The sequence below is a fragment of the Oculina patagonica genome, chromosome 12, assembly GCF_052425735.1.
Source record: "Oculina patagonica isolate OP01 chromosome 12, crgOcupat, whole genome shotgun sequence".
Lineage (NCBI taxonomy): Eukaryota > Metazoa > Cnidaria > Anthozoa > Scleractinia > Oculinidae > Oculina > Oculina patagonica.
Window position 1 is genome coordinate 24,471,535 of NC_135769.1, and position 13,094 is coordinate 24,484,628.

Sequence of the window (13,094 nt, forward strand, 5' to 3'; positions counted from 1 at the left end):
AGAGAAATGTAAATGTTATAAAAATAGGTGAGCTTTAAGTTGTTTTAGAAAATGCTAAGTCATCTGTTTATCTAGTAAGGATTGTTGAGAAAGTAATTGTGTTGTAATTGCTTTTTTCTTCATTATTTAGAAAGTTGTGTTTAGTGTGGCTGGTGGAAGTCTTGGACAAAGCAATCAACAATGGTGTTCTTGGAACCGTTGGTAAACATGTGAGCTTGGACTCTATAGCAGAAAGCATTTTGCCCTCCTGTAAGTTCAGTAATAAATCATTAAGATGAACAATTCTGTTCACATCTCAAATGCCCAATTCCCTCTACGGCGCACGCCTGCAGGGAATCATGGTAGTTGTATTCATCAAACCATGCGCAAGGATTGCGCAAGACTTAGCAATGAATGAATACAACTACCATGATTCCCTGCAGGCATGTGCCATAGAGGAAATCAGTGATTGCATAATTTTCTATTATTGTGCTTGAATTGTTAACAAACACTACCTTTAAAGATGAATTCCAGTCCGTACTGCGCAATCTCGGCTGCAATGTTTATGTGAGCCCACATGAAGGAATGTTTACAAGCAAAACTAAAAATTCCACGACAAACTTACCTTTTTCTTCATAATAGCCGATTCCCTCTATAGCGCGCGCCTGCTGGGAATCACGGTAGTTGTTTTCATCGAACCATGCGCGAGACTTGACAACGATGCACATTGCCGAGTCTCGCGCAAGATTTGATGAATACAACTACCGTGATTCCCTGCAGGCGCGCGCTATAGAGGGAATCGGGTATTAACGCCAGATATCCTTGCAGAACAAATAATAACGAGTAGAGGAACCTTGACGCTATTTCAAACCGACCTTTCAGCTCATCGGAAATTCTTGAACGAAACGAACTGTAATGGCGGACTAAAAAACTTCATGTATGCTGTCACCGAAGTGTAACGTTTCAACGAATTCAAAACAAAAACGAAAACAAGCCCCGAGTCTGCGCAGTACGGACTGGAAATCAGCTTTAATGAGTTGTTTGCAGATCATTTTGTGTGCAAATTGGGATCAACGTTAACAGCATTCAGTGAAGATGAATAGATTACTGGTTCTTAGCAGTGGTCAGAGTGTGAATTTTTTACACATATTCAGACAAAACTTATTGAGGAATTTTGTGATATAAGTCTTTGAAAAGATCATCTCCAGAATGTTTGTTTCATCCTTTACAATCTTTTCTCAACAGCATTTGACCACAACCCAAGCATTTCACTAGAAATTTCTCTTTGCCTGAATATTTTATTGGATCTAAAAGTCTTATCAAGAGACTGCCTGAAAAAGTAAGTTGTTTCACTTTCCATTTCTGAGCAAGCCATGGTGTTAGCAAGGAAAAAAGGTTAAAAAGACATGTAATGTGTGGTTCCAGAAAATGTCCCTACTTCCCCACGGGGGATCAGAAATTTTCAGGGGTGGGAGGGTCTTAAAGGCAAAAATCTTTAAGGAAACGTATGAAGCTCAATTGGAATTTCCAGAGGGGATCGGCGGTCTTTGGAAATATCCTTCCGCTGGGGGAGGTATGGATAATTTATGAAACTACAGAATGAGAGATATCTTCTCCTTCTAATGTTAGGTTCCTTGAGGACTGTGCTGTCCGTCTGATGGACGTGAATAAAGACGTGTGCAAGAGCTACCAACAGCTGATCAAAGCTTTACCAACAGACATTTTGACCAGGTTTGTAACAGTCATAGTGATACTGGAAACATCCTGAAGTGTCAGTTTATAGCGGAGCTCTACAGCGGCCCGAAGGTCCCCGGAGCGGAGCCCCATAGCCAAAGAAAATCCACAGAAATAGGAGAACCATGCATTTGAGTTTTCATGGTCATCACTGCTAGTGGCTTGGCTCGTACGTGGGTTTGTCACACAACATGGCGCCCATAGAATTGACAGCTGTCAATACAAGGTTCCGCTGACCAGTATCACATGACCATATCACGGGCTCAGGTGTAGAACTCATCGAGATCACATGTTTTTTTTAAGTTGACCGCTGACCACATAATGGTTTTTCTATTGGACCACGGGCTCAATTCGTATTTTTTCCCTGTCTATGGTCAGTGAATTCAGATATTTAAATAAAGGGCAAAGTAAATAACTGGGGATTTGCTTTTAGGCTTCGCTCAATCTATTAAATATATTTGTAGTATGATGCCTTTTAATTTTTTTTGCCACATCTATAATCCAGATTTTTGTGTTGTACCTCTCTTGTGAATCACAGTTCCTTAAGCCAGAGTCTGTTTGAGTCAAGGACTAGTCAAGGTAGAGGCAGCGTAGGTGTTGGAAAGCCCTTGAACACCAGTTGTAGCGATGTGTGGTTGGCTCGTAAAGGTCATGCAGTCAAGCCTCCTTTAGGCTCGTTCCATTCTCATGATTTTCAAATGGTGATGGGATTTATCCTGTCAGGTGTTCTTCCCAGGTACGTAATACTAGAAATGCATCTCATTCCCTGTTATAAGGCAACTGTAAAGCCAAGGGTTTCTCTGTTTATCCAAGTTTCCAAACATAGAGTTCTGGTCAGCCTTGCTGCTGGCACTGAGTAAATTAAATTTCACGTATCATAAATGTCTAATGCCGTATTTTCTCTAATAAACGCCGGACCCCATTTAAACGCGGGCCTCGTATAAACGCCGGGTCAAAATTGCTAGTTTTTAAATAAACGCCGGGGGCGTTTGTTCAAGGTCAAGCTAACAAGTAAATATATTCTGTTTGTCACAAATCGTGATTGCAACATAAACTATCCAATTCGCAATAGTGCACCTTTGGGAAATAATCACCTTTGGATACCCAGGGACACTATTTCGAGTCAGAACGAAGAGAAAAATCGTCCCGCCTTGACAAACTGCCCCTTGGTCTCGAAGATCGGTAACTTACAATAAATCAATCTGAAAAATTGGCAGAAAATTGATTGAATATGATTTAATTTGAATACGATGCTTAGAAGATGTTGATTTAATTTGTGTCTTATTACAGCAAAGACCCAAACACTGACTGGTTGTTAAGGCTATTTCACAGTTGCAACAGAGTTCAGAAGTATGCAGAAACAGAGATGGTTCAGGTATGTCTTGTGTGAGGGGAAATTCAAGCAGGGAGTGAAACATTTTGTAAATGGCCTTGCTCTATGATTCTCCGTAGCTTAGGGCCTCTTTACATGAAAGCCGAGTTGAGTTTCATCCCGGGATGAAAAAAATTTCATTTTACATGAGCGTGTTCATCCCGGGATGCTGGGACGTAAGTCGTCCCGCCCGAGTTGAATTCATCTCGCCCGTGCTTACATTACTTTATATTTCATCCCGGAAAGACTGTTTACATGATGTTTCTCGTCACGTTTCATCCCGGGATGACATTTCAACTCGGTGTTTCATCCCGGGATGAAATCGTCCCGGGATGAGTTCATCCCGGGACGAAATCATGTATCATCATGTAAACAGCGACAAGAAAATGACTAGACACCGAGATGAATTCATCCCGGGACGGAAACTCTCATGTAAAGAGGCCCTTAGTGATACAGTGCCCACCTGGTGTTTGGGAGGTCATGGGCTCAAATCCCGCTGGGACTTAGATTTTTTTCCTTGCTCGCTCCACCAGGGTGCAAAAAAGTGCATGTCCGATAGCCTGGGACTGGTGGATTTTGCGACTGGGCTAGTGGATTTGGAGACATTTTTTAAGGAAATAAATCATGGTTATAAGGATTTTTTTCAGCCTACAGGGCTTAGACTAACTTTTTAACTCACTGGTTTACTGGCTAGTGACATGTCAGATTTTACTAGCCAAAAGTATTTTTTCACTAGTCAGGTATATTGATTTCTATCAAGAACAGTTGACCTTTCAGAGTTTTTCACTAGCCGAAGTGGCTAGTAGGAATGCTAAACCTGGTAGCCAAAACCTAAATTTTAGTAGCCTTTGGCTAGTTGGCTATCGTTAGTCTCCAGCCCTGAGCCTAGTTAAAATGACTTTCAGGCTAGTACATCTTGGCTACAGCTGGCCTGAGGGCAAGCTGAAAATTGAATTTGTTTGCACCCTGCTCACACTTGTGACATAACAAACATTTAGTATATACCTTTCTCATTTCGCACTTGTTTTAACCATGCCTAGCATGCCTTATTTTTCTAATGGTAGACACAGTACTAATGAAGGTTTGTACTTCAGTTTAACAGGTGTGAATCACTACTTTGGTTCTGGGCCACCTGGGAAGCTGCTCAGTTCTGCATTCTATCTCGACTGCGCACACCACTTGGTAGAGCTCAGGAAACATTCCAGGCAATAGAAGGTAGAAATTCCTGTCTTTGTACAATGCTTGCTCAAGGCTACAATGCTTGATAATTAAAGCAAAATAATTGTGTTCTGCTGCTGGCATTTTCAGCGTTTTTTTTCTTCAGTTCTTTTAGCCTTGATTAGCGTGCAGAATAATTAGACAAGTACACTATCAAGGCTGAGCTGGTTCTCTCCAGCTTTTTACATAAAAGGAACCTTGATTCTTTTTTCGTTACCTCCACTAGCCACAAGTGTTCCTTGACCATCCCTTCTTCCTCACACCTTAAGAGTAACATTTATTGTCATTTTCCCCATTACACTCTGACAATTTTCATATATTGTCTATATAATTGTGTCTAGCCGAGCCTCAACTTAAAAAAGGTCTATTATATGACTGCAAATTTAAGTTTTGAGAATTCCTGTCAAGTAATATGATCATCAGGAAAGATGTTGTATTACTTGTCATACTTTGTATTACTGAGTACAGTGGAAAATGACAGACCTAAAATCATTTTTAAAAATCATCATCATCATCATTTTATTTGCCACTTAAGAATTATAATAATACAAAATAACTCAAGTAGATAGGGCGAGGAGACCTCCAAGAAACCACAAGGCTTATGGGGGAGGCCACCTCGGGTTAGCAATAAGTTAGTAATTTCGCTGTGAATGTGCAGCTAGGCCAATTTCAGACTCAAAATCATCAAAAAAAGAGATTACTTTAAAATTGATTTTCTTTTCAGGTGCTTTGCAGAAGTTTGTGATGGAGGCAAATGGTGAAGAAGAAAGCAAACCAAAGCATGAAGAGCCAGGACCCAAGGAGGAGGAAGGAGAGGAAACAGGTAGAACAGTTAGTTCATCTTATAGCTATTTTTACAACTTATTTGAGTACTTTGGTTTTGATTTTATGACACTCAACTGAAAATAGCTCTAATACTTTGAAACTGCTGACTACGTGAAACAGCTTTTAACCATAGCATTTGGAGCCATGCATTATTAGATACTACTATCTAATCATCATAAAATACTGTGTGTATCTCTGTTCATTTAATAGCTTCTGGATCCAAGCCTTTTGTGAACCACCTCCAGTCTGTTCTACTGTTACAGTTTATAGAGAACCTGGAAAAACTGATGTACAATGGTTATGAAGGATGTGTTGTGGGTCTACCCTCACCACCCAAGGTGCAGTTTAACTTATTAAGTTAGCTTGAAGTGTACTATAATTGTTTGGTGCATTTGTTTTAAATATTGTTATGATCATATTTCTCCAAAAAAAAATAGAGTATCCTCACATGATTCAAAATTCTGTGGCTGGGTTTTATGTGTGAAACTGGCCCCTAACCCAAACTGATTTTTGTTTCCCTTCAGAGTTTGAGTTTATGGGGTTCTACTGTATTTACCGTGCCCTCAATTAGCACAGTAGTACTAAATATGTTGACATTTGAATAGTTATTTTTTTTATTTATCTGTTTGTTTGTTCTTGGTATCACATTGTTATTCTGTCTGTACAATATTTCAGTCTGTACGAGTATTTTTCCGCACAAATCGAAGCACATGTATTGAGTGGCTTACCCGAGTACGTAAACCAGTGATGAGTGTTGGTTTAGTGTGTGGCTGTCCTGCAGCAACTGTTTGGCATGGATTTCAAATGCTGCAGGAATTGAAAACTGCAGGAAACACCCAGGTAAATCATTTTTGTCTAACATATTAACAATTAAACTCATTGCCAATAGACAAGCTTGGGAAATGGTGCCTTAGGTATGGTGGAGCCACACATGCTTCTAGCGAATGTGAAACTATCCATGGCAATGCTGAGAGCGGCAACCACCAGGCACCTTCACACTGATAGAATCAGTGGAATACTTACCAACCAAATACTTACCAAATCCAATGCTTACCCTATGAAAGTGGGAACAGAAAAGCATGGTTTAAATCAAGCAGGAAGCCACACAAATAACTGTACATCTGCACACGACTGGAATGGCAAGCATGATGCCCCCACAGACCCAATTCACATGACTGCTGCAATGTACTGTTCATCAGCATTGGTTTGAGTCTAACTTAGCCTAAATTCCAAATTTTAACATTATTGCAGGCAGGTGATAAGAATTGAAAAAATCATCTGCTGGGCTTGGTTGTTCAATGGGTGGATAATGCTCTCCACCAAATAATGGATAAGTGTTTACAAAACCAACCACACTATCAACTAGATAGTGATTTATCCAGTAGATAGTGTAATAATTTATTGACCCTAGTGACCAATGCCTTCCAGGCCTATTGTCTGTAAGGTTAAATAGTTCTTGAATTAAACAAGTATTAGAGTTTGTTTGTTGTTGTCCATTATCTTTTTAAATTGTGCTAAGTGAGACTAAGGCAAATAAGAAATGTAACCAATGCTGCTCAGCAGTCTTGCCAATACATAGAGGGTTCCAGGGGCAGTGCCATGTTCTTTTGTGTTGCACCCTTCTCCTCTGCAGAGGCCTCTAATTTTTCCTACGGCCTGGGAAATGAGAGAGGTGAAAAGTAAGCGCATGGAGCCTAGCGAGAATGGAACACTGGAACACTGGGAAGGGGTACTCGCCCTGTTTTTCATTTTTTTAGCCTTTCCCCTTGAAGGAGCCTCTGGGGAGGAGAGAGGTTTTTGCACTGTTTTGCATGCTTGCATGTTCGGTTTTGCTGGAGTTATCTGACCCTTAATGATTGATTTAAATAATTATTATCTCATTACAGGGTGAAGAGTTTGACAGTGCTGTACTACTAACAGCTCAAGCCTTGTGTGAACTGAAGAGTGCTCATGCTATTTCTGGCTTAATGGTCTGGTGTGAACAGGTCTCTGGTCAGAAATTTTCCTGGATGAATGGAATAGTGATGAAAGCAAAGGGATGGTAAGTTTAAGTTTGATCAGTGTTAGGTTTTAGGGGAGAAACGTCCAGGGACCCCTTGTCCTGCACAAATTTAAGCATCAGGACTCTTGGTGCCATTTTCATGAGATGGCTTTTGAGACGCCTGATTCGTGTGTGCATGTAAGAGATGGACCTGAGGGAAAAAATGGCCAATTTTGTTTTTCTCCATGTCAAATCCTCGATATTTTTGATAGCATAGCAATTTTGTTAAAGCTTAGTGTCATGGAGCATAATAATAAGCATAAAATGTTCAACCCAATTTCCTTTAAGGTACGAGTCCTCAGCAACAGAGAACAAGTCAGCTGTTGAGGAGATGTCAACAAAGGTAACAGAGAAAAACCAAGAGGAAAGAAAGACAAATGATGTAGCTCCACCATGCACTGCTGTAACAACATTCCTTGTCAATGAGGTACAATTTAAACAGAATTTGATTCTTTTGTCTTTGAGCCATGGCAGATAGGATGAAGATAACTTGCAGTGCTGTTCCGTATACGTTCCAGGTTCGAAGGTCTAGCAAAAAGGTTCAGTCTTGAGAACATACAACATTTTACTCCAAATATGAGGGGGACCCAAGGGGATTGCTAATTTACAACAAAGCTTTCTACAGAACAACTCGAAATCAGCTTTCCTCTTGGACAAGTGCTCTGACTCAATTTTGCTTCCCTGGACATTTGCATGTTTGTCTTAGTTCACTTTATTAAGTTGGCAGACAACTTGCCCATATAAAATAAAAAGTTAGTATTTGCAAAAGCTACTTGCCCTGGATAACCAGACGGCACTTTTTTGAGCCCCAAAAATTAGGGGGTTTAAGAAGGACGGAACTTTTAAACGATGGATCTACAAGAATTCTTAGTTTAAAGAGAGAAAAATATTTTTCCCACAGGTTGCAGACTGTTACATGAAATTGTCATCTTGGAATGAGGTAGCAGAGTGGCAGAAACACGTCAGTAACCTCAGAAAACAGTGCTCTGACTCAGATGTACAGCATTCACTAATGGCAAATGTTGACATGAATTATGTCAAGTAAGCTTTGCTTCCATAATCTTCATTTTGTGGGGTTTCTTGTTTGATAACTAGTCAAGATAGAATACTGTACTGGCAATCAACATTGTTTTGAGAGAGAGCTACCTTCTCTAGCACCTTCTCCTTTTCTAGATACAGATTTATTTCTCAATTCCTTGGAGGTCAAAAAGAAAAGGAAATGGCACCATTTTTGTTTAACCTTTACTTAGAAAAGTAAAAATATGTTAAAGAATCTGACACCCACTTTCAGCATTATGTGCATAGTGCCCTTCTATCAACATACATCTTTCGACTTGCTAAACAAACAAGAAGGATTGAAATCCACCAATCACTTGACCTTATGCATCGGTTTTGATTGGCTTATCTCAAACAGCAAGTCGAAACACGATGTAAAAAGATAGCTATGCATGTAACACTGAAAGTGGGTATTAAGGTCTTGGGAAACAGTGATGTGGTATATGAAAGTGAAAACAATGATTGACACTGACAGCATCATCAATGATTAATTTACTAGAGTGGCAAGTAGTTGGTGTAGCTATACTCAACACAAACCTTTCATCTTTATGTTAAAATTTTTGGTTTATTATTTTAACTGACTATCATTCAATAAGATGTAAATATTAGTTTTATTGGGAGGTGCAGTGGGCTCACTGTGTTGTGTTCTTGGGCAAGGCACATTACTTTCATATTGCCTCTCCACCCAGGTGTATAAATGTGTACATAACACTGGGGGGGGGTACCCTGCAATGGACTAGCATCCCATTCAGGGGGAGTAGAAATATTCCTAACCACTCAACCCTCCAAGTTAAGACCATTTTAGTCGCCATGGCGACCAAAATTTTGGAGCTGGCGACTAAATTGGAACCGAAGTCGCCAGACGGGCGACCAAAATTGAAAAGAAGGATTAATTGGTGATTTTTTTTTAAAAAATATTTTTTTTCAGGGGCCACAAATTTTGAACACACAGGGCAAAAAGGGCCAAAAAAAAAAAAAAAAAAGGGGGGGGCCACTTAATGCTACAGACCCCAGGATAAGCTCCAGCAGTATGGGCCAAATGGCTCGCCTTCATTAGTTTTACTGATGCAATATAATCTTATTTCTCAGAGCCTTGAGCAAGTTTGAGGAATGTGACTTCATATCAGTGCGGAACCACCTTCGCTTGATCCCAGGAGCGGCACTGAACTCACTGACGGAGAATCTGAACAAGTCTGCCTGGTCTGTAAAGCTGAATCATCCAGACACCACCTTCACTCCAGTTTGGGCCCCAGGCAAGATTGAACAGACAGCTGAGCTGTCCTTGATCCAGGCACAGACACTGTTCTTCACATCAGGAACTTTGAAAGCCAAGACAAAGGACAACAATACAAAAGATCAGAAGACCATGTAAGTTGGTTTATAGACATGTTCAAGTCCTTCTACAAAATACTAATACATGCTAGCCATGTGCTAGCATGTATTAGTATATACTAAAACAGTGGGTAGCATTGCGCACGCTGATTGGCTACTCAAAGTCTGAATATCCTTTGCTATTCACCTGGATATTTACCTTGCCGCTTCAGTAAATATCCACCATAGTCACCTCCACTTTGGTGAATAGTTGTTAACTACTCAGTTATGAGGTTTGATTTTAATTCTCCAGAGTCTTAACAGGCCTGTCGTTACGTTTTAAGCTGCCGTCACATTGAAGTTATCACGTAGTATTTCCCTCTGTGTAACATAACTCCAATTAACATCTTCACCATTATATTAAGTGAACTTAGCGAACAATAACACAAGAATTGAAGAACTAGCAGAAATGAAAATTTTGCAACTGATACCGATCTTGTGCTTGACGCCAGTTATTCAATTAGGTACCAATATTGTAAGCACCACATATTTCAATCTAAATGGGTAAAGTTGTTTTGGCGTTCATGAAAAAAATACCATTTAATGGCAGTTTCCTGTCTCCTTATTCTTTGGGATGTGACGTGGAGAACTGGGAGTTCTGTGGAATGTGTGATTGGATAACTCTTTATTTAGTGAGATAAAGATTTCCAAAAACCATTCACAGTTTAAATTGCCATCTATTCAACTTGTTTGTAGCTTGCAGTGATCTCAAGGTCACAAGTACCCAGGGTATATTATCACAAGTACTGGCTTAGTTCACATTTTCATTGATTATTTACTTTTCTACAAATAGAAATTTGTTTGTATTCATTTTAAAGAAAGAAGGTGATTACTAGTCGTAGAAAAAGAGAAAAAAAAAATTATAGGTCCCAGTTCTCGTTTATGAGAAAATGATGATTTATCTCTCTTGCGAGCCAGGTTGCATAGAAAAAGCTGCCATTTTCTTAAAATGTGTACGCGCTAATCTTACGAAATATTATGTGCAGTACGGGATGCACAATGCAATACTGAGGAATGAGCGTAACCCACTCTTACCTTATTTGCTTTACAGTCAAGCCATCAAAGAGTGCATCCACCATGCCACATCCTTGTCTGAAGGAGTGCTTAGAGTTGGAACACTTGGTTGGCCGTTGGAAGTGTCTGCTTCTCACATTACTCAGCTGCAATTTGCTTCTACTGTAGAGACCATTATGGAGACAGCCCTTCATCAGGTATTGTGGCAGTGATATAGGGTGGATGGGGACAGGAGGGCAGGAGGGCAGGAGCCCAGGAAAAAAGGGGCAGGATGCGGGAGGAGAGAGGGCGGAATTCTTTAGGTGGTGGTAACCAGAAAGGAGTAAAATTTTGCAACATTTCATCATATTTGGCGGTAGATATGGAACAAATAGGAGAGAACGGCAACGGAAAAGGGGCAGGAGGAGGGAGTAAAAGGTACGGAAGGCTGGAGGTTCAGACCCCCTGTCCCCCTCCACTATAGCTGCTATTATTTTCAGAGTATAGCAACTAAAATAAATTTCAAAGATAAATGTCAGCTTCGTCAAAAGGTGACAATGAGGGCTGGGTGACTAGGTTGTAGCTGCTGTGTTGTTGATGTCATGTCTGTCTCACGTCAGTCTTAAGTATGGTACCGGTACATGTCAGTCTGATATCATTGTCATGTCTGTCACCTGTCAATCTCCAGGTTGTCTCCTATTTGTCTTGTGTTTGTGTCATGTCCGTTAATTTTGACATTTCCATGTAAGACTTACCTCCATGTAGGATACCTAAAATGTGTGCAATTCTACAATTGGTTTGGGCTCCATCAAATCCTATACCAAGTGTAGAACATTTTAGGAGGAGCCACCCATGATGTGAGCACAGTTAGGGACACATCCCTATTACGGACAGTTGACTCAGTCCAAAAGAGACCAAAATTCATATAAACTCTACCTCTGTTATAATAATGGACGCCTCCATAATACGGACACACTTCCCTGCCCCTATGGTGTTTGTACTGTAAATCAAAGAAATTCTTTGACCCAGTAGGGTTTTAACCCATGACCTCTGTGATCTGGTCCGGGAGTTGTGGGTTTATATCCCACTGGGGTCAAAGGTTTTCTTTGTTCTTTGTTCAAACTGTTTCTTAGATGCCAAAAGCATGTGACATGCAACAAAATTGTACCATTAAAATCCACTGTAATAAGAAAAAGAGCTCCTAATAGGCCATTTCCGAGTTACCCTTTGCCTGTAATTCAAAATGAGTCTATGTGCGAAACCATTCATATGAAAATGAGTTTCACCTACAGATCCATTTTCATGCAAATAAAACTCATTTTCATTTGAATGGTTTCGCACGTTGACTCGTTTTGAAACAAAAGGAAAGGGTAACTCAGAAATGGCCTATTCATTATTCAACCTTTTTTTATTAGGAGGATGTATCTCCATCATTTCTTCAAGGAAATGGAACTTTCACTATCAACCACACCCAGCATGACTGTGCAGTCCTGATCAAGGCATTGAGGTTTTGTGGAAACCTCCATCATGTGGCCTCCTCAGTAGGAAAACATCAAGATCATTTTAAAAATGAATTGGTTTCATTGCAGTTGGCAGCAGCTCAACTTGCACGGAAGCATCACAACTTTAGTCTTGCACAAAGGCTTTTAGTGAAACAAATTTCCTTGCTTGGAAATCCCGTGAAGATTCCACAAGATTTAAACTGCAGTAAGAAACAATTTCTCGAACCATTAATGGAGAGTTTGAATGATGCTTCTTTTGCCACAGCAAAACCAGTAGATGTGATGGAAATACAGCGAGAATGTTCAAAGTTGGTTTTCGCTTTGGGACACAGTTCGGAAGCTGTGTATTTTCTTTCTGACAGCATTTCTCAGTATTCAAACTTGGGTGACATTGACTCGAACGTTGGAGGACTGAATGCGAGGTCACTACTCACTCTAGCCAAGTGGCTGCTGAATGACCGTAAACTGTTGACCGCAGTCACTAAGATAAACGGCAATGGTCTCGCTGTAGCAGCAAAAATCAGTTCCTTGTGTGAGCTAGAGGCAAATTATGTGAGTCTTGGTCATAGCACCCTTATCCCAACACAGGACGAATCACCAGAGAACTATTTAAATTCAACTTCTGTTCCAAGTGTGGCTTGCGGTGTGACTGATGCAGAGTCTGTTTGTGGACAGCTTCTTCACTTGGCTACCATGCAAGCACCGGATCTGGGCAAGGTCTGGTTCAATTTGGCTGGGTGGTGTTACCGATGGGGCAGAAAGACTGTTGAACAGGCCAGGTGTGTATGGCACAAAATGTGGTCAAACAGTGATCTGTTGTCCATAGAAATATTGGCTAGGTTAGGTTTGGTGGAAACACTTTGAGAAAGACACTTTTTCAGTGAGTGGCACAGGCTACTTGGAGAAGAGAAATCTGAGGTCTTGACCCTATGACTTTTACACACAGATAGACAAAATCATGTTTACATCCTTGTTGCCACCTATTTCAGATTCATGTGATGAT

General features: G+C 40.4%; 1 protein-coding gene across 2 annotated transcripts in view; it reads left to right on the plus strand.

The window, feature by feature from the left end:
- LOC144633815 (serine/threonine-protein kinase SMG1-like) overlaps nt 1-13,094 on the plus strand; it is a 67,027-nt gene that overhangs the window by 19,438 nt on the left and 34,495 nt on the right. For both annotated transcript variants that reach the window (XM_078492689.1, XM_078492690.1), the window contains exons 20-34: nt 131-249; nt 1,225-1,318; nt 1,609-1,710; nt 2,252-2,449; nt 3,004-3,088; nt 4,180-4,300; nt 5,028-5,126; nt 5,339-5,466; nt 5,804-5,968; nt 7,015-7,169; nt 7,458-7,596; nt 8,071-8,210; nt 9,315-9,593; nt 10,648-10,807; nt 12,005-12,870. In XM_078492689.1, coding sequence (XP_078348815.1) covers nt 131-249; nt 1,225-1,318; nt 1,609-1,710; nt 2,252-2,449; nt 3,004-3,088; nt 4,180-4,300; nt 5,028-5,126; nt 5,339-5,466; nt 5,804-5,968; nt 7,015-7,169; nt 7,458-7,596; nt 8,071-8,210; nt 9,315-9,593; nt 10,648-10,807; nt 12,005-12,870 — 2,850 coding nt within the window. The remainder of the gene's footprint in view (nt 1-130; nt 250-1,224; nt 1,319-1,608; nt 1,711-2,251; nt 2,450-3,003; nt 3,089-4,179; nt 4,301-5,027; nt 5,127-5,338; nt 5,467-5,803; nt 5,969-7,014; nt 7,170-7,457; nt 7,597-8,070; nt 8,211-9,314; nt 9,594-10,647; nt 10,808-12,004; nt 12,871-13,094) is intronic.